At 47.6% G+C, this 19,865-nt stretch overlaps 1 protein-coding gene and 1 long non-coding RNA gene across 4 annotated transcripts; one reads left to right on the top strand and one right to left on the bottom strand.

Annotated features, from left to right (window-relative positions):
- Window positions 1–576: 576 nt before the first annotated feature.
- SERPINA10 (serpin family A member 10) lies at window positions 577–11,096 on the bottom strand. 2 transcript variants are annotated; one of them, XM_086363109.1, is made up of 5 exons: window positions 10,969–11,096; window positions 7,233–8,011; window positions 5,137–5,410; window positions 2,762–2,912; window positions 577–922 (listed from the first exon to the last, which is right to left on the bottom strand). In XM_086363109.1, the coding sequence occupies exons 2-5, from the start codon at window positions 7,972–7,974 to the stop codon at window positions 731–733; spliced, it is 1,359 nt and encodes a 452-aa protein (XP_086219235.1). In that variant the 5' UTR covers window positions 7,975–8,011; window positions 10,969–11,096; the 3' UTR covers window positions 577–730. The 2 variants fall into 2 exon arrangements, with proteins under 2 accessions (XP_086219235.1, XP_086219237.1); XM_086363111.1 differs by having other exon boundaries at window positions 7,233–8,007; window positions 10,969–11,058.
- LOC147349080 (uncharacterized) lies at window positions 7,948–10,494 on the top strand. Of its 2 annotated transcripts, XR_015149442.1 has the most exons (3): window positions 7,948–8,075; window positions 8,610–8,770; window positions 10,007–10,494. It is a non-coding gene; the product is annotated as an uncharacterized LOC147349080 (long non-coding RNA). The 2 variants fall into 2 exon arrangements; XR_015149443.1 differs by lacking the exon at window positions 8,610–8,770 and having other exon boundaries at window positions 7,957–8,075.
- Window positions 11,097–19,865: the final 8,769 nt, after the last annotated feature.

Below are 19,865 nucleotides of genomic sequence, written 5' to 3'. Positions count from 1 at the left end.
CTGTGGACTGTGGCCCACCAGGCTCCTCTGGGGATTCTCCAGGCAAGAATACTGGAGTGGGTTGCCATGCCTTCCTTCAGGGGATCTTCCCAACCCAGGGATCGAACTCGAGTCTCTTAGTAACTCTTGCATTGGCAGGTGGGTTCTTTACCACTAGCACTAGCTGGGAAGCCCCATGAAAGCCTTACTGTGGCCCTTTCTCCACTTTCCCGTTTCTTGGCTTTGTATAATAGAATTAAGAGGTTGAACTGGAAGATCTGTAGCTCAGTTAATGGCTTCATGGAGTAGACAAAGCCACATGGCAGCAGATGCTGTGGTCAGGCCTGACTACAGCTATTTTTTTCTAATTTTAGTTGCCAAGAAATTATTCTATAGTAGGTTAAAATAAAACACTAATTCGCAGCAGGGAGCAGTAAAGGGAGTGAAGCGCATGACCCATGGAGAATGCGTACTTGCCTTCCCAAAGACTTCATCTTGAAATAGAGTTCTGCTGAGTCCAGATACCAAGATGGTTTCAGTTAATAACATAGGCTCTTAGAAACAGGCTTAAAATACCAGCCAGCTCGTACAAACATCTCCTTAAAATAAGCTTGAATTTCACATGCAGATCTAAGAATGGCTCGGATTAGCACTTGGGAACAAGGGGGACACCACTGCCAATGTCCCGTGTGGATTCAGACACCTCAGATCCAGCATCGCTGTGGCTCCAAGGACTCACGCGTGCTGGGAATCACAGGAGGGTCGGATCCACCACCCGACCCAGAAACAGCACGGTTCTGGAGGTTTCTTCATAGATGATGAAGAGAAATGGCCGGTTCACTCTGATGATGGGAGGCATGTAATAAGCAGTGATTTCTAACAGGGTTCCTGCCATTGCCTCTGTGCCTTCTTCATCCACCTCAATCGTGGCTCTTTGTAAAACCTAGGAAAGGAAATATGTGGAAGACCATTTGTGTGCTCATGGAGATAAGGGGATTCACTGACTCCCTGAACACTTTTGTTATGGTCCTTACCCACGGGGCTGTGCTCTCGGGATGTACTGGTATAGAGCTCATCTGCAGAGAGGAATGGTCTGCGGTTGCCCTAGCAACTGCCGCAGAAGCACCTCAAACAGCCGCAGGAGATACCAGGAACCCGATTGTGAAATTCATTCTGGCCAAGGACCAGGGGACTCTGTGGCTGGCCATTTCACACACACGTGGATCAAATCAACAAATACTGAGCATGCACTTTGTGCTACTGATTTTTAAAAATATTTATTCATTTGGCTGTACCGGGTCTTAGCTATGGCATGCAAACCCTTAGTTGCAGCATGTGGAATCTAGTTCCCTGAGCAGGGATTGAACCCAGGCCCCCTGCATTGGGAGTGTGGAGTCTAAACCAGTGGACCATCAGGGAAGTCTCTGTGTTACTGATTTTTGAACTGAGCTGATATTCCTCCTGGAAGGTTTTCAAGCTGTCTGGAACCCCTGAGAACTTTGACCTTCTTTCTGGCAGGCAGGGGGTGGGAGGGAGGTGGGGAAGGAATGTGGTTATTCTTCTGTAGTGGTTTCCTAGAACCTGGCACCACTCTAAGGTGTCCCCTGAGCAAGCCTCTGGGTCCCTGAAGTCTTTCTGAACTCAGGTGGCCTGGATATAGGCCACCTGTCCTGTTCGTGAGGCCCTTTTGTCCAAGAACCACATGTGATGTGAGTAATGGACCTGTATAATTATTCTAAAAGAAGATAATGAAAACAATACCTAGACATTCTCTTAAGTTCCTGGAGTGAAAATTCCCTTCCTGGAGTAAACAAAGGGAAAATATCAATAATTTAGAATTTAAGCTCTAAAACCAAAACACGTTTCTTCAGTCTTTCATGTGTTTGTAGCAGAAATGCACGTGTTGGATGCTATAGAGGCAGAACTAGGGACAAAGAATGTAAGTCGGGGGAATTACAGGTCAAAATATATATATGAATAAAACTCAAAAACAGTTTTTGCCATTTGTGGATTGAGCTGTTTTTCAAATAAGTTCCTTGTCACTGCAAACATTAAAAAACAAAACTGGAAGATTGTTTTGTAGGCATATATCAGAGGGGGTTTTCACAAGAGGCAGGAAGTTAGGCAGATAACCTCTGGGGTTTTCTTCCCTCTCCAAAGCAGTGGGCTTCACTGGCAGTCAAGTGGTTAAGATGACCCTTCCACTGCAGGGAGTATGGGTTCAGTTCATGGTCAGGAAACGAAGATCCCACATGCTGCAGAGTGCAGCCCCTCCACCCACCCAAATAAATGAATAAAACCCTAAGGTGGTGCAGTTTCATGGAATTCTAAGTGAACCTGTGAACCAGTTCCATTTTGGGGTAAATTTCTCCTTAAGCACTGATAAAGAAGAGAGGGAGCGCTACATAAACAGATGTTTTAATAAAGTAGCTCCAGTTCTTCAAACATCCAGCTTGGGCGCTGTTTCAAGTCTTTGGGAATTTTAATCTAGTTTTCTACTACAAGGCTTCCCTTGTGGCTCAGCTGGTGAAGAATCCACCTACAGTGCAGGAGACCTGGGTTCCATCCCTGGGTTGGGAACATCCCCTGGAGAAGGGAAAGGCTACTCACTCCAGTATTCTGGCCTGGAGAATTCCATGGACTGTATATTCCATGGGGTCGCAAACAGCTGGACAGGACTGAGTGACTTTCACTTTTCTACTACAACTTGGCCTTTTATCGACATTCAGTGGGATGGAGAAATACTTGTTCTCTTGGACTCCCCTGAAAGAGCCTGACTTACCTTGGAAACTTTCAGATTTCTTTCAGTAACCATGAGATCACTTAGGTCAGCCCAGGGTAAGAAGATTTTTCGGACTCCCATCTGTTTAAGCAGCTCATGCATCTTATACTTCTGGTCTAACTTGAACTTTGGAAAGAAAACTTCCATTTTTCTGTGGTACAAGTACATATAATGGTGAACCGTAGACAAAAACCTTAGATTCTGAACACTAAAAACATCACTTCACCTTCCTCCAAGATTATTCCTAGTAGCAAGTCTCCTTCAGTTGAGTGTAGCTCATTCTGCTCTTTTGTAATGGTCTGACTCAGAGAAGAGAGTTCTGACTTATCAAATATGTATTACTTCTGCTTCAGGAAACCAGTTTTATTTCCCAGTCAATGACTCACATTCTCTTTAGGGAAAGATGCCATACTTTGTATCCATTTCCCCCTGTCTTAAAAACAACCCAACCAAATACCTCCTGCCATGAATCCTGCAGACTCCTGGAGGATGGCTGTTTTCAGTCCCTATTCTGCAGACTCCCAGGATTCCAGGAGAAACTTGGGAGTCTGGGAATGGACAGGGGGAGGAGAGCAAAGGAAATTTTCAACCCCCTATTTATTTTCAGCCAGAGAAACTCTGATGTTTATCTGTCTCTCTCTCTCTGCATATCTATCTAGCTATATTGGGTTGGCCAAAAAGCCCATTCAGGTCTTTTCTATGCCACCTATAAAGATGTACATTGGAGTTCTTACCCTTGTTTAGAAAGATGGGTTCTGTGGCTCAAAAATAAAAGGATGTGAACTACTGACTGGTACTAAGTGAGTCTTAAAGAAGTCCCAGTGTCTTCATCTGGATACCAATATGGATTTCACAGTGTTCTTCAGAGGAGTCAATGACATAACATGTGTTAAGCACCCAGAACGATGTCTGGTATAGAGTAGAGGCCCAGTGAATATTCATTTCCTTTTGCCCCCTCAACCCTTCTTTCTTCCTCTCTTGTAGAGCTGGGCAGGGCTCACACTGGAGTGTAACTGAAGACATGACAGGTCTTGAAGACTGATATATAAATTGATTCGCCTAAACATTTGTTGAGGGCTTACTACGTTGAAGTCTTTTGCTAGGCTCTAAGGATTTGAAGAAGAGGAATGAAGATAAAATGAACACTGGGACCTTTAGCTGGATTTCCCTCTGTGTCAGATTCTAGAGTGACAGATTCAGGAGGCATAGCCTTGGCCTCCTTACTGGTGCTGACTTCCTCGTACCCTGATGGGTATATTAATTTATTCCACAAGCTTTTGCAAGCCTGCCCTGTGCTCCCACCCCTGCTCTCTGTGCTCAGCCCCTTCCCCAGGTCATCACATTTGGTCTCATGTTTCCATTTTTGTGCTGCTGACTCCCCAGCCTGGACCTCGCCCTGCACACACCAGATCCAACTTTTGATACCCAGCTGTTGCCTTTTTTATATCCCCACCCGGGCTGTCTAATAGGTATTTCTGATCCAGCTCTTTCCAACTGAACTTTTGCACATACCCTTCAGCATGTTCGTCTCACAGTCTCCCTTTTCAGTATGTGGCAAATCTTTCCAGTTGCTAAGGCCAAAAACTTCATCTGTGACTCCCCCGTTTTTCTCTCACCCACATTCTAGTCCGTGGGCCAATCCTGTGACTTCCAGGTTCACAGATCCAGGACCCACTGCTCCTCCTTACCTCCACTGCCACTACCTGCCAAGCATCCTGATCTGGGTGCTTACACTGACCACGTGACTGGTCCCCTTGCTCTTCCCACATGGCCCCAGTGTCTTTTCTCAACAAGCGCAGATCATGTTGCTCCTCAGCTTGACTCCAGTGGCTTCCCATCTCTTTTGGAAAAAGCCCAAGTCTTTCCCAGGGCCTGTAATGTACAGTCGTGGGTGACAGCTACTGGTTCCCCTGCGACCTCATCTCCAAACTGCTACAGCCTCACTGGCCACCTCATTGTGCCTTGAACCCACCAAGCACACTCCTAACCCAGAACTTTCACACTTGTGCCTGTAACTCTTCTCTCTCCCAGGTCACCCTGACAGCCCTCCTTCATCTTAAGTGTTGGCTTACGTCTACCTTCTTGGCCTGGCCTTCCCTGGTGCCCACCGGCACCTGAGTAGAATGTGAGCTCCACGAGGAGGGCTAGCATCGTGCACGCATCACAATGCCTGACAAGTGGGAGAGCCTTGATAAGGACTGGCCGAGTGAGTAAGGAGCCACGCACTGTGATAGACGCTGACAGTGGAAAACAGGACAAATGCAGCCCCTGCCATCAGGGAGCCCACCGTGGAGCAGGACAGGCACAGAATGAAATTGGGAGTGCCCACGGGGAAGGAGAGGCTGAGCTGGAGCAGGGCGACAGGAGAGCTGTACCTGGTTTTCATGTTCCTGAGCCACGTGTCCACCAGGTCTGTGGTCAAGTAGTCTTCAAGGGTGAGATGGTCACCTATCCTCTCCATGAGGACCACCAGCATGGAGGCATTTCCTCGGTAGGGCAGCTTGAGGACATGGCAACGAAACTTCTTATCAAAAGTGGAGGCAAACTTGCCTGACCTGTACATCATGGGCACCTTGACCACCTTGTACTTGTCCAGGTAGAAAGTGTCCATTTCAGTAAGAGCAGGGTCAAAAGGGATCAGCCATTTCCCTGAACAGGTAAGAAAGAAACTCATTGTAGAAATGATCCTCCCCTAAAGCATCATTCTTGCCAAAGTAATAAAGGGCCAGGGTTCTGTCCCCCTTTCTGCCCAACGAGGACAGGTATCCTTACTGGATTTGTTTTGACCACAGCTCAGGCAGTCAGGAGGAAGGCATGGCAACCCACTCCTGTATTTTTGTCTGGAGAATCCCCATGGACAGAAGGGCAGGGGCCTATAGCCCATGTGGTTGCACAAAGTTGGACATGAGTAAAGCGACTTAGCATGCATGGATGCGGGCAGCCAGGATAAGTTTCCCAAAGATCAGTCTTTCCCAGGCTTCTTTCCAAACTGGCAAAAAATGAATCCAGATAATTCCCTCATTGTCCAGTGGTTCAGAATCCACCTTAAAATGCGGGGGACACAGGTTTGATCCCTGGTCCAGTGCAGGGGACACAGGAAGATCCCACATGCTGTGGGGCAACTAAGCCCGAGTGCCACAACTCTGGAGCGTGACAAAACAGAGACCTAACACAGCCAAAAATAAAGTGGTGAAAGTCGCTCAGTCGTGTCCGACTCTTTGCAACCCCTCGGACTAAACAGTCCGTGGAATTCTCCAGGCCAGAATACTGGAGTGGGTAGCCTTTCCCTTTTCCAGGGGATCTTCCCTACCTAGGATTGAATCCAGGTCTTCTGCATTGCTGGTGGATTCTTTACCAACTGAGCCACAAAGGAAGCCCATTAAACACACGCACACACGAATCTACCCAAAGGCCTGCTGGAATCACACACTGAAGCAAGGAGATGTCTCCTAACCACCTGTGGCTCCTTCACTGTTCAGGACAAAACACAGGGTGAACAAAAGTCACTCATTCCAGATGATGCCCGAAGGACCCACTTCTGTCTATATTCACTTCCTTGTGGTTGGTTAGCTCCAACCTAGAGAAGACTGTGGGCCTGGCCACAGCCCTGTCTGCAGGAAGGGCTCTCTGACCACTCCTTTGGTGCACTCAATGTGCAAACAGAGGCCACTGGGGCAGAAATGATGACGTTCCCACCTATCCTGTGCTCACTGAGGCTCTGAGGGGAGGGGCGCCTTGTCAACAAGCAGCCACACAACCCAGAGGCTGCCACCAGCATGCAGGCACACAGCTCTACACACAGACATCTGTCCGGCCTGGCTCGATGAAAGTCCTCCTCCCAGACTTTGCAAGTCCCCTGGTGTCACCTTCCTGCTACAGTGTGGCCATGCAAAGCCAGTGCTGCACGAGAAAGGCAGGATGGAAAGGACCTGGGGTGAACCCCTCATCTGAGTTCAGCTTCTGCCGTTTACCGTGTGACCTTGATCTAGCCAACCTCTCTGAGCCTCACTTCTCTATCGGAGGTGGGAGAGTCTGCATTTTCTATACTGAGAATCCAAGGACAAGGGATTTTGTCACTTGCCCCAGGTCACAGAAGTAGAGGGTGAAGGAGCAAAGATGCAACCCTAAATATCTCAGATGATCTGCTTTAAAAACAAAACAAAACAAAAACCCAGAAGTTTCCCCAGGTCAGAATGTCAGAGGAGAGTTGTATAGATATGCTTGGAAATCTAGCAGTAAGCCCTGCAGGCACGCGAGGGCCCCAGGGCAGGGGCATCAAATGGACACGTCGTCTGGCACTGTGCCCGGTACATCCTACCTGTTCAATGCATGTTTCAATCTGTTTGTGAAACCCGAGAACAACATGTTCCTAGGAAATCCCTTGGCATCAACCAGACACAGGCCCAGCAGGAAAGAAAGAGACAGGTGAAGAGACCCATGGCTCTGGAAGAGCAGAATGTTATCCAAGTACCTTTGAACAAGATGTAATCCACAAGAATTAATTTGGTGTCAGGATTAATCTCATCAAAGAGTTTGGGAAGTTTCCCCTGCGTCTCTTGGTTCATGTAATGATTTATGAGCCTTTTGGCCTGGGAAGTGTTGTGAAAATCCACAGTCACACACTCCATATCGAAATACCTCTTGGAGAGATTGAGGAAGGTCTCTCTGATGTCAAAGTCCTTGTGGATGAAGGCGAAACTCCCCTGGGCCAGGCCCAGCTCTGGATTATGGGAGAGGCTCTCTTGTAGCTGCTTGAAGAGGGCAGGCAGGCGCGGTGGTCGGGTCTGGTTCACCACGGGCCAGGTCTGGTTCCAGGCCTGCAAGAGGAGATCCTCCAGCTGGGCTCTGCTGTGCCCCCTGGCCCCCAGAGTCAAGGCAGCCATGGCCCAGGCCAGGCCGAGTGGGGAGAAGACCACGTTGCCATCATGCTTCAGGGAGATCTTACGTAGCAGGCTGAACCCCAAGTTGGAGGCCTCCCTGGAGAGCTGCTGCCCCTCGGCCAACAGCCAGGGGGAGTCTTCCTCCCTCTCCTCCTCCTCCTCTGGAGCCCACTGTCTCTCGCTGGTCTGGCTGGTCTTGTTTTGGGCCGTGGGGGTCAGCAGAGTCTCCAACCCCGCCTGGGCCTCTGGCGAGTGGGAAGCAAGGGTAGAACCGGGCACCAGCCATGCCTGGGCCAGGAGGCAGGCCAGCGGGAGGCTCAGCACCGCCCACATCAGGGCAGCGTGGAGGCCCGGTCAGCAGCAAGGCTTCCTTGGGAGAAAAGAAGGCAGAGATCGTCCTTAATGTCTGATGCCCACCTCCTCCCTGGGTCCTGGTACGTCTCCTCCGGTCACCCTGCTTCTTTCCTGGGGGTCGGGGCTTATCTCCCAGAGGCAGGGCTGGGGAGACCCTGAGCAAGTAGGGTCACATTTGTCACCTGAGTCCGTGGGAGGGGAGGTGTCTTATTTCACGGAGAGAAATCTCCTCCAGTTTCCATCAGGGATCAGGCCCTCGGGCAGCTCCTGGTCTCCCCCAGCTGTCCTCACCCATCCCAGTTCCTCCCAGGGGAATGGCAGAAAGCCAAAAGGGGAAGGGATGCGAGGGGATGTGGTGTGGGTCCTGGGCCTCACTGGGTGTGGGTCACAGCAGCGCCAGGAGTCGGAAGGTCTTCCCAGAACTTTTACTGTCTGCTTGTTTTATTTGCCCTGGATCGCTGGGCAATACGGCAGCTTGTTCAAGCTGGGCTGTGGGGACTTGGACCTGGGGACGCCTTGGGTTGGGGACTTAGAGGGTCTGGGTGGCCATGGGGCAAGGATGAATGCTGAGTTTGCCTGATTCTGCAATAGACCCCGCTGTGCCTTCCCTACAGCACTGGCCCAGCCCTGGGGCCCAGTCACAGAGCTCCTCTCAGGACTTCCTGCCTTCACTCTCTCTGGAGCCCCCAGGATAGGAACAGATGATGAACCAATTCAAACCACTTGCCCGGGCTAAGCTCCGCTTGGACCATCTCACCTAACCCTCACCTGTGAAGTGCGTCCTCCCGCCCACCCGAAGGCTGCCTGTTCTAGCGGAGCCCAAGACCACTCCAGCTTGGGCAGTGGGTCTCCAAACCCCACACTCCCCACCACTGCCCCCTCTCTGGCCTCCCTCTCATCCTTGGGCACAGAGCCTAGCTCCCGATCACCTGTAGTTTCCATCTGAGTAAACTCCCATGGGCACACGGGGCTCCTGGTGCTGACACCACCAGAGGCTGGCTGGGAAGGTCACTGAGATACACCCTCACTCTCTCCTGAAGCCACTGCCCCAGGAGGGCTTGGGTGGCGCAGGACCACTCAGCGCAGGGCACACAGGGCAAGGGAGGCCACAGGCCTCAGAGTTTCCATCAGCAGAGACCCTTACTCTGAGCCAGGCCACCTGAAGCAAAATGTGCTGACGGGGTGAGGTTCCCCGGCCTCTTGTTGACGCAGAGGCCTGTGTCCTCACTGGGCCGGCTACAAGATGACCCCTGGCTCCGGGACTTAGCACATTGCTTTTGGCTTTTGCTAAACAGTGTCATAGGATCCAGGGCCTCGTCCTTTCCATAGCTTGAGTGGCATGACCTTACTCAGCGAAATACTCCTCTGTTTTCTGTGAGCGTTTAGGAAGCTTTGCCCAATTCTAAGTGGCAAGCCTGCACTCTAAAGGTAACTCCAGCAATAAATGTGCTAGGTAAAGACCTGCTGGAGTGTGCCAAATGTACCCAGGTTCATGCCTTCATTAGATCACAGGCTTTAGCACCCCTTTGTAAATTAATCCCACAGCGATACTCTTAAATTCAGAGTAACTTCTGTCTGTGATGGTTTCCAGGTGGTGCTAGTAGTAAAGAATCTGCCTGCCAATGTAGGAGATGTTGGTTTGATTCCTGGGTTGTGAAGATACCCCTGAAGAAGGAGATGGCAGGGTGGGTTCTCACACATTCCCACTCATCTCAGTATTCATGATCAGCAGGAAGAAAGAAGATTTTCACATACCTTAGCAACAGCAAACTACCCACCACTTGGTTCCAACAAGAAATTGCCATAACTCTGAACTCTCATTCTCCTCCAATGAGCTTTTGTTCAAAGCAACCCTCCCCAGCTTCCTCCCAGAACCGAATAAAAGCCAGCCTGTCTTTGTCTCTTTGAGAATTGCCTCTGGTTTGCCAGTTTGTCCCGAATTGCAATTCCTCTGCTATTCCTGAATCTATTCATCTTCACTTCATTGTAATTGCCACTAATTTTGTTTAAGGGGCTTCCCTGGTGGCTCAGATGGTAAAGAATCTGCCTGCAATGTGGGAGACCCAGGTTCAATCCCTGGGTCAGGAAGATCTCCTGGAGAAGAAAATGGCTACTCACTCCAGTATTCTTGCCTGGAGAATCCCATGAATAGAGGAGCCTGGCGGGCTACAGTCCATGGGGTTGCAAAGAGTCGGACACGACTGAGTGACTAACACTTTCACTTTCTAAGGGGCTTCCTATGTGGCTCAGTGGTGAAGAATCCGCCTGCCAATGGAGGAGACATGGGTTCAATCCCTGCTCCGGGAAGATCCCGTATGCCATGGAGCAAAGCCCATGAGCCACAATCACTGAAACCTGCCCATCTGGAGCCCGTACTCCACAACGAGAAGCCACGGCAATGAGACGTCCATGGACTGCAAACTGGTTGCCACAACTGGAGAGAAGTCCGTGCAGTAATGAAGACCCAACACAGCCAAAAATAAATAAAATTAAAAGAAATTTTTTTTTGGTTTAAGGATGACACAGAGATGCAGCACTCTAAATAGAACCTGACTAGTAAGAAATTAACCACTCACTCACCACTTCTCAGCCTTGAATGTACCTGCAGCTGCAAACCCACTCTCAAATCTGGAAGCAGCAGGGACTCACTTGCTTGGGCAGACAGGTCTCTGGGAAGAAGGCCAGGGAGCTATGTGGGGCTTGCACGGAGTGTTGTGGGCATGATATCTCAAGCCTTCAAAGCCTCTTCCACTGGCCTCCTCTCTGTGGAGGAAGCCTCCTGTGTCTACGACAAGCCTCTTACCACCCCCACCTCCTTGCCCGCCCCATCCAGTCCAGGAATGAGGGCTCAGCACAGCCCAGGTTGCTACCCCCCCGCCCAGGGGAACCCACCCAGAGAGGACAGAAGGTCTTCTCTCCCTATCCTTCATTAGGCAGACACTGTGAAGCCTCCCTTTGGTCCACTGTTCTTACCAGTGAGTGGCCACCCAGTGCCTGGGAAGGTCCTTCATTCAGGGCAAAGACAGAAGGTTAGGGCTTGCAGCCGAAAGCCTGCAGTAAATATTTGCTATTCCAAAGTGTGATCCCCCTCGGGGGGCTGTTACTGATTAACATCCTGCTTGGAGATGGTGGCGTTTCTGGGAAAGCCTCAATGGAGAGAGAGGCTTCCCATAATCCCCTGCAATCCTGCACTCCTGACTCTTGGGCAATTCCTCCATGAGAGCATCTGCTTCTCAACCCAGGCAGCACCCCAGTGACATCCAGGTCCTCGTGGGACATAGTTGCTGCAGGCACTGAACACCTCGCAGGAAGGAAGGGCTGGATCCCACAGAGGCCTCCTGGGTCCCCAACTCAAAGCTGGGCTCTGTGTGAGGAGGGAAGGCAGAAATGAGTAAGACCTGCTCCCAACACCTCCCAGGGAAACTTTTCAGTCCACTGGGAGAGCTGTCGTTGTTTAGTTGCTAAGTCATGTCCAACTCTTTGCAACCCCATGGATTGTAGCTCACCAGGCTCTTTCATGCTTGGGCATTCTCCAGGCAAGAATACTGGAATGGGTTACCATTTCCTTCTCCAAGGTATCTTCCCCACCCAGGGATTGAACCCACGTCTGTTCCATATCCTGCATTGGCAGGCAGATTCTTTACCACAGTGCCACCTGGGGAAGCCCTGCCAGTGGGAGAGACAGACCCTTTAATCCCCACCAGCCATAAAGAGCCTATTTCAAGGTCAACTCTCTGCTTCCCCAGGCAGACGGACTTCTAAGACTAAAATCCTCAAACACTGAAAGTCAAGGCTGATGTAGACCCTTTAAGACAAAAACTCTCAGACTGTTAGACTCTTTTTAATAATATAAATATTTTATGTGCCCTTTACTACTCAAGTGAAATTTGTAGTTAAGAGAATCAACCCACAAAATTTAAAAAATAATAATAATGCTTTACAATATGGAGGGAAAAGGAAACTATAAGAAGATAACGTTTCTTTAAGAATGTAAATGCTCTGCCGTGACTACACTTGAAGTGGCAGTGGTACTGTCAGATGCGGGACCAGGTGGGAGTGCTCTCTGCTGCACACCTGTTGCATTGGCCCTTCCCCACCAAAGTCACGATCACTACCAGCGATGCGGCTTTCTGCAATGGTGAGTCACATTCAGTTCCCCAGAAACGAAATAGAAATCTTCCTCTGATTTACTTTCATAGAAAATTACATGGGAATTAAAAATTGGTGGTGGGGGGATGGCGTTTTCAGCTGAGCTAAAATACCTGTGGCCCTGTGAGAGTCTGGGCTCAGATCATTTATAAGTAGGTTTTCAAGTGTTCCACCCACATGGACTTGCAGCGGGACGTTGCAGTCACGTGACACCACTTCACTGTGGGGGACAGGCGGGTGTGTTTCCAGTATATCTGGTATGTCCGGCCCGCAGTCACGGGAACCCAGAAGCGCTGCTCCAAATGGTTGTGGAAATCAGAAGTGCCCCAGCAAGTTTCCGGAGTGTTCCTCTGGGGAAGTACCTGCTCTGTTGAGAATGGCTGCCTGAAGAGGCCAAAGTGAAGGGTGCCGGCAGATGAGGCTGGGCCAGGGTTCTAGGCTCAGCACAGGAGCCAGCCTCTGCTTCCGGCCCCTGGAGTTCTGCAGCTGAGGGGCGGCTGGCAACCAGGAGGCAGGGTCTGCTGGCTTCTGCTTGGGGCAAAGGCCTGGGAGGAGCTAGTGAGCATGGAGGGTGTGGAGCACAGCGATCACAGGGGATTCAGAGGTGCCATAAAAGTCATCATGGAGCACTTGACCATTTGGGAGTCTCTTAAAACGTCTGCGGGAATTTCAGAAACTGATCTTTATAAGGAAGGTGGCAGAATGTATTGGAAAGAGTGTAAAGGCCTCTGTCAGACTCCCTGGGCTTGAATCTCAAGTCTTCCAAATTCCTGGCTGCCGGACCTTAGGAATGTAACCTAACTTGTGAACTTGCTTTTCCTTCTCCATAAAGCAGCCAAAACTGTGCCTGGCCCATGAATATCGCAGCAGCACCCAGGAACCAGGAAGTCTGTGGGCAGCATTGCTTCTAAGGTGGTGGGTCCCGACCCCTAGGAAGGGTGGCCCGGAAGTTCTCCACCTTCAGCAAAGATGAGTCCTGCACCGCTCCCAGCAGGTCAAGGTCAACACTGGCCCCTGTAACTGTGAGCTCTTTCACCAGCTGTGTGGCCCTGAATAAGCTCCTTAACCTCTTCTTGCCTCAGTTTCCTGATCTGTAAAATGGGACTCCCAGGGCTGAGCTGTTAGGACTGCAGTGAGGCTTAAATGAAGCAGTGCCTGTAAAGAGCTTGCTACCTGGTAGGAAGAGCTAATGAATGGTATTTGTGGTATAATTTCAGAGCCAGAATGAACCTCAATGGTAAGCCCAGACCCTGGATTTGGACTTGACAGAGGAGAAGATGCCAGGGGAAAAAAAAGGTCAATGTTAGTCGTTCAGTGGTGTCTGACTCTTTGTGACCCCCATGGACTGTAGCCCACCAGGCTCCTCAATCTATAGGATTCTGCAGGCAAGAATACTGGAGTGGGTAGCCATTCCCTTCTCCACCCAGGGATCGTGCCTGGGTCTCCTGCATTGCAGGTAGATTCTTTACTCTCTGGTAGAGACACCAGGGAAGCCCAGAAAATGCACACCTGTACTCATTAAGGCCCTTCCTGCCTTTGGTGGTGCCGGAATACAGCCAGGCCACCTGATTTCCCATCTGCATTTCATTCACCAGCCTCTGCAGAGAGAGATTGGGAAACATCTGATGGGAAGGTGTGTGGTGATCAGAATCAACTCAGAGGAGACAGTACAGTCTTTCCTGGAACAGCTCAGTAGGCAGGCAGCACAGTGCTTCTGGGAGCCACCCTGGAGGGTGAGATCCAGGGGCTTCTAAAGCAAATCTGTCCTAGGACCCAAAGGGCTGAATGTCTGAAAAACAACCAGAGCTAGGTATTGGCAGAATCAGGCTTCAGGAACCAGAGAATCGCAGTTCGTCCGCTCAGTGTGGATTAGATCAAGAGGAAAGCCTGGGCGAGTGTGGGGTACAGAGATAGAAAACAAAAAGCTTCCGAAATCCTTGCGACATGCAGACGCGTGGGGCAAATGGTTCACTGTTTGCAAAGCGGCCTCTCTCTCCCTCCCCACTGGCCTTCTGTCTCCCTGCTCCCGCTCCAGGCTGCCTCCACCCTGGCTCCCCCGGCTCCAGTGACACCTAACAAGATGGCAGATTCATCCTCTGTCCCCAGTGCTAGAAAGCTGATGGTCCAGGCAAGTGTGCTACTGTGATCAGCGAGGTGGGGATAACTTCTGGGTAACTAGAGGCTTGCCTGGATAGCACTTGCATCTGCCTAGCATGACAGGTTAACTAACCTAGCTTTCTTTCCTTGAGATGGGCTTTCTCTTTGGTTCAGGGCAAAGGACATCTGAGTCAGAAGGACATGGTAGTAAGTTTTCCTTAGTATAAAGAAACAGATGATCAGAGAGGTCAGTAAACTTGTTCAAGAACACAGAGCTTGAATTTGAACCCAGACCTCTGGGTTCCAAGGCAGCTAACCAGTACAGCCACCTAGTGTGGCAACAGGTTTTCACTGAGATGGTCCTTCTGCCTGGGAGGTCACGTCCTTTCCCTTTTGCTTTTGTGCTGGGGTTCATTACTCATTTGTTTGTTTTAATTTAAAAGATTATCTTTAAATCATTTCAAACTTTAAAATCGCAAGAATAGTTACAAAAAACTGCTGTAAACCCTTAACCCAGGTTCACTAATTTTAAAACATTTCCCACATGTTTTACCATTCTCTTCTCTTTATATATAGTAGCTTCAGGTATTGCGACCGTATTAAATTTTTTGGATTTGAGAATTCAATACTATTTACAGAAGAGAATCCTCTTGTTCTTGGGATTACCTTGTCATCTCCAACCGTTCATCATACGGTAGTGTGTGTGTGCACAGACATGCATATACATGCATGCTAGTAGGTGATGAAGCATATTGCCCAACTATTATGTTGAAAAGTTCCTTGGACTGATTCTTCTTCTCCCCTTTAACGCAGTTATATTATCTGTTTGAAGTATGTTTGAATTCACTTGTTTTCTTTTCACGTGGTTTTAGGGCTTTCCTCATTTGTTCATTTAATTTTATTTTTGAATATACAGAATATTAACATTATTCTAAAAGTCTAAACCATATAAAAAGGTCGGTGAAGAGAAGTGCTATATCCTACCCCCCAATCTCTTCCATTCTGTCCTCCTCCCTCCCCTGCAGGTAACCATTTAATTAATTTTTAGTTTATCCTTTTTTTTTACAAGGACCCACTGGCATTCACACTAGGAACATATGAAGATGACTGTTTCTGTACAACCAGTAGAGTGTCCTGTAAAGCTCTCACATTTTTGCCAACCTGATGAATAGGAAATGGTAGTCTTCATCCAAATGGTAATCTCAATGTAGTCTTAATTTGCATTTTTCTTATCAATGAGGTTGAACATATTTTCATATGTTGAAGCACCACTTATTAGGGATATTAGCTCTTTATCAGTGACGTTTCTTGCAAGTATCTTCTCTCAGATTTTCACTTCTGTTGACTTTGTTTATGAATTTTTGACCAAGCAATTAAAAATATTTTATATGGTCAAACTTCTCAGTCCTTTAAAAAATTTAATACAGACTTTTAGTCATGGTAGGGAAGACTTTTTCTCTACCTAAATTACAGAGAAATTTACCTGTGTTCTCTTCTAGTACTTATATAGTTCTTTCTTATTTTTCATTTAGGTCTCTGATTCTTAGTTTATTCTTATGTGTGAAGAATGAGTCTAATTGTATTCTTTCCAAATGGCTATTCAGTTGTCCCAATATTATTTACTTAAAAGTCTTTATCAAATATTGAATTTCCATTTGTATTTGTATTGATAGACTTTCTAACCTATTTCATTGGTCTTCCTATCTATTCATATTCCAGTACCAGAGATTTAATTACAGTGTCTGTGCAGTCTGAGTTGACATCTGATTGGGCTGGTCCCCAATCCTCCACCCCCTGCCCCCACATCTTTTCTCTTTTCCGTGTTTTCCTGGCTACTCTTGAAGGTTTATTCTTCTGTACGGACTTTGGCATCATTTTGTCTATCTCCAGAAAAAAACATTTGCTAGTATTTGTATTGGAATACAATTAAGTTGATAACTTAGGGAAAACTGACATCTAGATGAGGTTGAACATCTTATTCAATAAGGAATATTTTTGCATTTGTTGAAGTCTGAACCACCCATATGGCAGAAAGTGAAGAGGAACTAAAAAGCCTCTTGATGAAAGTGAAAGAGTGAAAAAGTTGGCTTAAAGCTCAACATTCAGAAAACGAAGATCATGGCATCTGGTCCCATCACTTCATGGCAAATAGATGGGGAAACAGTGGAAACAGTGTCAGACTTTATTTTTCTGGGCTCCAAAATCACTGCAGATGGTGACTGCAGCCATGAAATTTAAAGACGCTTACTCCTTGGAAGGAAAGTTATGACCAACCTAGATAGCATATTCAAAAGCAGAGACATTCCTTTGCCAACAAAGGTCAGTTTAGTCAAGGCTATGGTTTTTCCAGTGGTCATGGATGGATGTGAGAGTTGGACTGTGAAGAAAGCTGAGCGCCAAAGAATTGATGCTTTTGAACTGTGGTGTTGGAGAAGACTCTTGAGAGTCCCTTGGACTGCAAGGAGATCCAACCAGTCCATTCTAAAGGAGATCAGTCCTGGGTGTTCTTTGGAAGGAATGATGCTAAAGCTGAAACTCCAGTACTTTGGCCACCTCATGCGAAGAGTTGACTCATTGGAAAGGACCCTGATGCTGGGAGGGATTGAGGGCAGGAGGAGAAGGGAACGACAGAGGATGAGACGGCTGGATGGCATCACTGACTCGATGGACGTGAGTTTGAGTGCACTCCGGGAGTCGGTGATGGACAGGGAGGCCTGGCGTGCTGTAGTTCATGGGGTTGCAAAGAGTCGGACACGACTGAGTGACTGAACTATAACTATATGAACTATAATTTTGTATCTTTAAGGAATATTTTCTAATTTTCTCTGTATCAGTTCTGCACATTTCTTGTTTATTTCTAAGTGCTATATCTTTTTGATTTTTTTGGATTTTCTCTTCCATTATGTGTTCTAATTGGTTGTTGTTTGTATATATGAAGGCATTGCTTTTGTATGTTAACTCTGTATTCTGGTATCTTGCTGAAATCTTTTATTGAGTTTGTTTTATCATTGATTTGCTTCAGTTATGCAAGTACATTACATGTCATCTGCAAATAGAAAGAGTTTACAATTCTATGTCTCTGCTCCCTCTTGTCTAATTGCATAGTCTAACACCCCCAATGTGAAATGGTAATGAATATAACGAGTAGCCGTGTCTTACTCTTGATCTTAGTGGGAATGCATTTAGTGTTTTCTTATTAAAATGCTGACTTTACACATATATATGGAATCTACAAAAATAGTATAGATAAACCTATTTGCAGGGCAGGAATTGAGAGACAGGCATAGAGAACAGACATGTGAGCACAGAGCTGGGGGAAGCGGAGAGTGGGATGAATTGAGAGTAGACTGACATATATGTACTACCATGTGAAAACAGATAGCTAGTGGGAAGCTGCTAAACAGCACAAGGAGCTCAGCTTGGTGCTCTGTGGTGACCCAGAGGTGGGATGGGGGGCGGTGGGGGTGGGAGGGAGGTTCAAGAGAAAGGGGATATATGTATGCATATGGTTGATCTGCTTGTGGCTCAGCTGGTAAAGAATCCGCCTGTAATGAGGGAGACCTGGGTTCAATCCCTGGTTTTGGAAGATCTCCTGGAGAAGGGAAAGGTTACCCACACCAATTCTGTGGCCTGGAGAATTCCAAGGATCATGTAGTCCATGGGGGTCGCACGACTGAGCGAATTTCACATAGTTGATTCACTTGGTTGTTCAGCAGAAACTAACACAACATTGTAAAGCAATTATACTCCAATAAAAAAAGATACTGATTTAGAAAGGTATCAGATCAGATCAGATCAGTCGCTCAGTAGTGTCCAACTCTTTGCGACCCCATGAATTGCAGCACGCCAGGCCTCCCTGTTCATCACCAACTCCTGGAGTTCACTCAAACTCACGTCCATTGAGTTGGTGATGCCATCCAGCCATCTCATCCTCTGTCGTCCCCTTCTCCTCCTGCCCCCAATCCCTCCCAGAATCAGAGTCTTTTCCAATGAGTCAACTTTCGCATGAGGTGGCCAAAGTACTGGAGTTTCAGCTTTAGCATCATTCCTTCCAAAAAAATCCCAGGGCTGATCTCCTTCAGAATGGACTGGTTGGATCTCCTTGCAGTCCAAGGGACTCTCAAGAATCTTCTCCAACACCACAGTTCAAAAGCATCAATTCTTTGGTGCTCAGCCTTCTTCACAGTCCAACTCTCACATCCATACATGACCACAGGAAAAACCATAGCCTTGACTAGACGGACCTTTGTTGGCAAAGGAATGTCTCTGCTTTTGAATATGCTATCTAGGTTGGTCATAACTTTCCTTCCAAGGAGTAAGCATCTTTTAATTTCATGGCTGCAGTCACCATCTGCAGTGATTTTGGAGCCCAGAAAAATAAATTCTGACACTGTTTCCACTGTTTCCCCATCTATTTGCCATGAAGTGATGGGACCGGATGCCATGATCTTCATTTTCTGAATGTTGAGCTTTAAGCCAACTTTTTCACTCTCCACTTTCACTTTCATCAAGAGGCTTTTTAGTTCCTCTTCACTTTCTGCCATAAGGGTGGTGTCATCTGCATATCTGAGGTTATTGATATTTCTCCCAGCAATCTTGATTCCAGCTTGTGCTTCTTCCAGTCCAGCGTTTCTTATGATGTACTCTGCATATAAGTTAAAGAAGCAGGGAGACAGTATGCAGCCTTGACATACTCCTTTTCCTATTTGGAACCAATCTGTTGTTCCATGTCCAGTTCTAACTGTTGCTTCCTGACCTGCATACAAATTTCTCAAGAGGCAGATCAGGTGGTCTGGTATTCCCATCTCTTTCAGAATTTTCCACAGTTTATTGTGATCCACACAGTCAAAGGCTTTGGCATAGTCAATAAAGCAGAAATAGACGTTTTTCTGGAACTCTCTTGCTTTTTCCATGATCCAGCGGATGTTGGCAATTTGATCACTGGTTCCTCTGCCTTTTCTAAAACCAGCTTGAACATCAGGAAGTTCACGGTTCACATATTGCTGAAGCCTGGCTTGGAGAATTTTGAACATTACTTTACTAGCGTGTGAGATGAGTGCAATTGTGCGGTAGTTTGAGCATTCTTTGGCATTGCCTTTCTTTGGGACTGGAATGAAAACTGACCTTTTCCAGTCCTGTGGCCACTGCTGAGTTTTCCAAATTTGCTGGCACATTGAGTGTAGCACTTTCACAGCATTATCTTTCAGGATTTGGAATAGCTCAACTGGAATTCCATCACCTCCACTAGCTTTGTTTGTAGTGATGCTTTCTAAGGCCCACTTGACTTCACATTCCAGGATGTCTGGCTCTAGGTCAGTGATCACACCATCATGATTATCTGGGTCATGAAGATCTTTTTTGTACAGTTCTTCTGTGTATTCTTGCCATCTCTTCTTAATATCTTCTGCTTCTGTTAGGTCCATACCATTTCTGTCCTTTATTGAGCCCATCTTTGCATGAAATGTTCCTTTGGTATCTCTAATTTTCTTGAAGAGATCTCTAGTCTTTCCCATTCTGTTGTTTTCCTCTATTTCTTTGCATTGATCGCTGAAGAAGGCTTTCTTATCTCTCCTTGCTATTCTTTGAAGCTCTGCATTCAGATGTTTATATCTTTCCTTTTCTCC

The sequence above is a fragment of the Bos grunniens genome, chromosome 21 (assembly GCF_055505025.1).
Source record: "Bos grunniens cultivar Pamir isolate PY7600 chromosome 21, Bosgru_T2T1.0, whole genome shotgun sequence".
NCBI lineage: Eukaryota > Metazoa > Chordata > Mammalia > Artiodactyla > Bovidae > Bos > Bos grunniens.
This window is presented reverse-complemented; position numbering and strand designations above follow the sequence as displayed.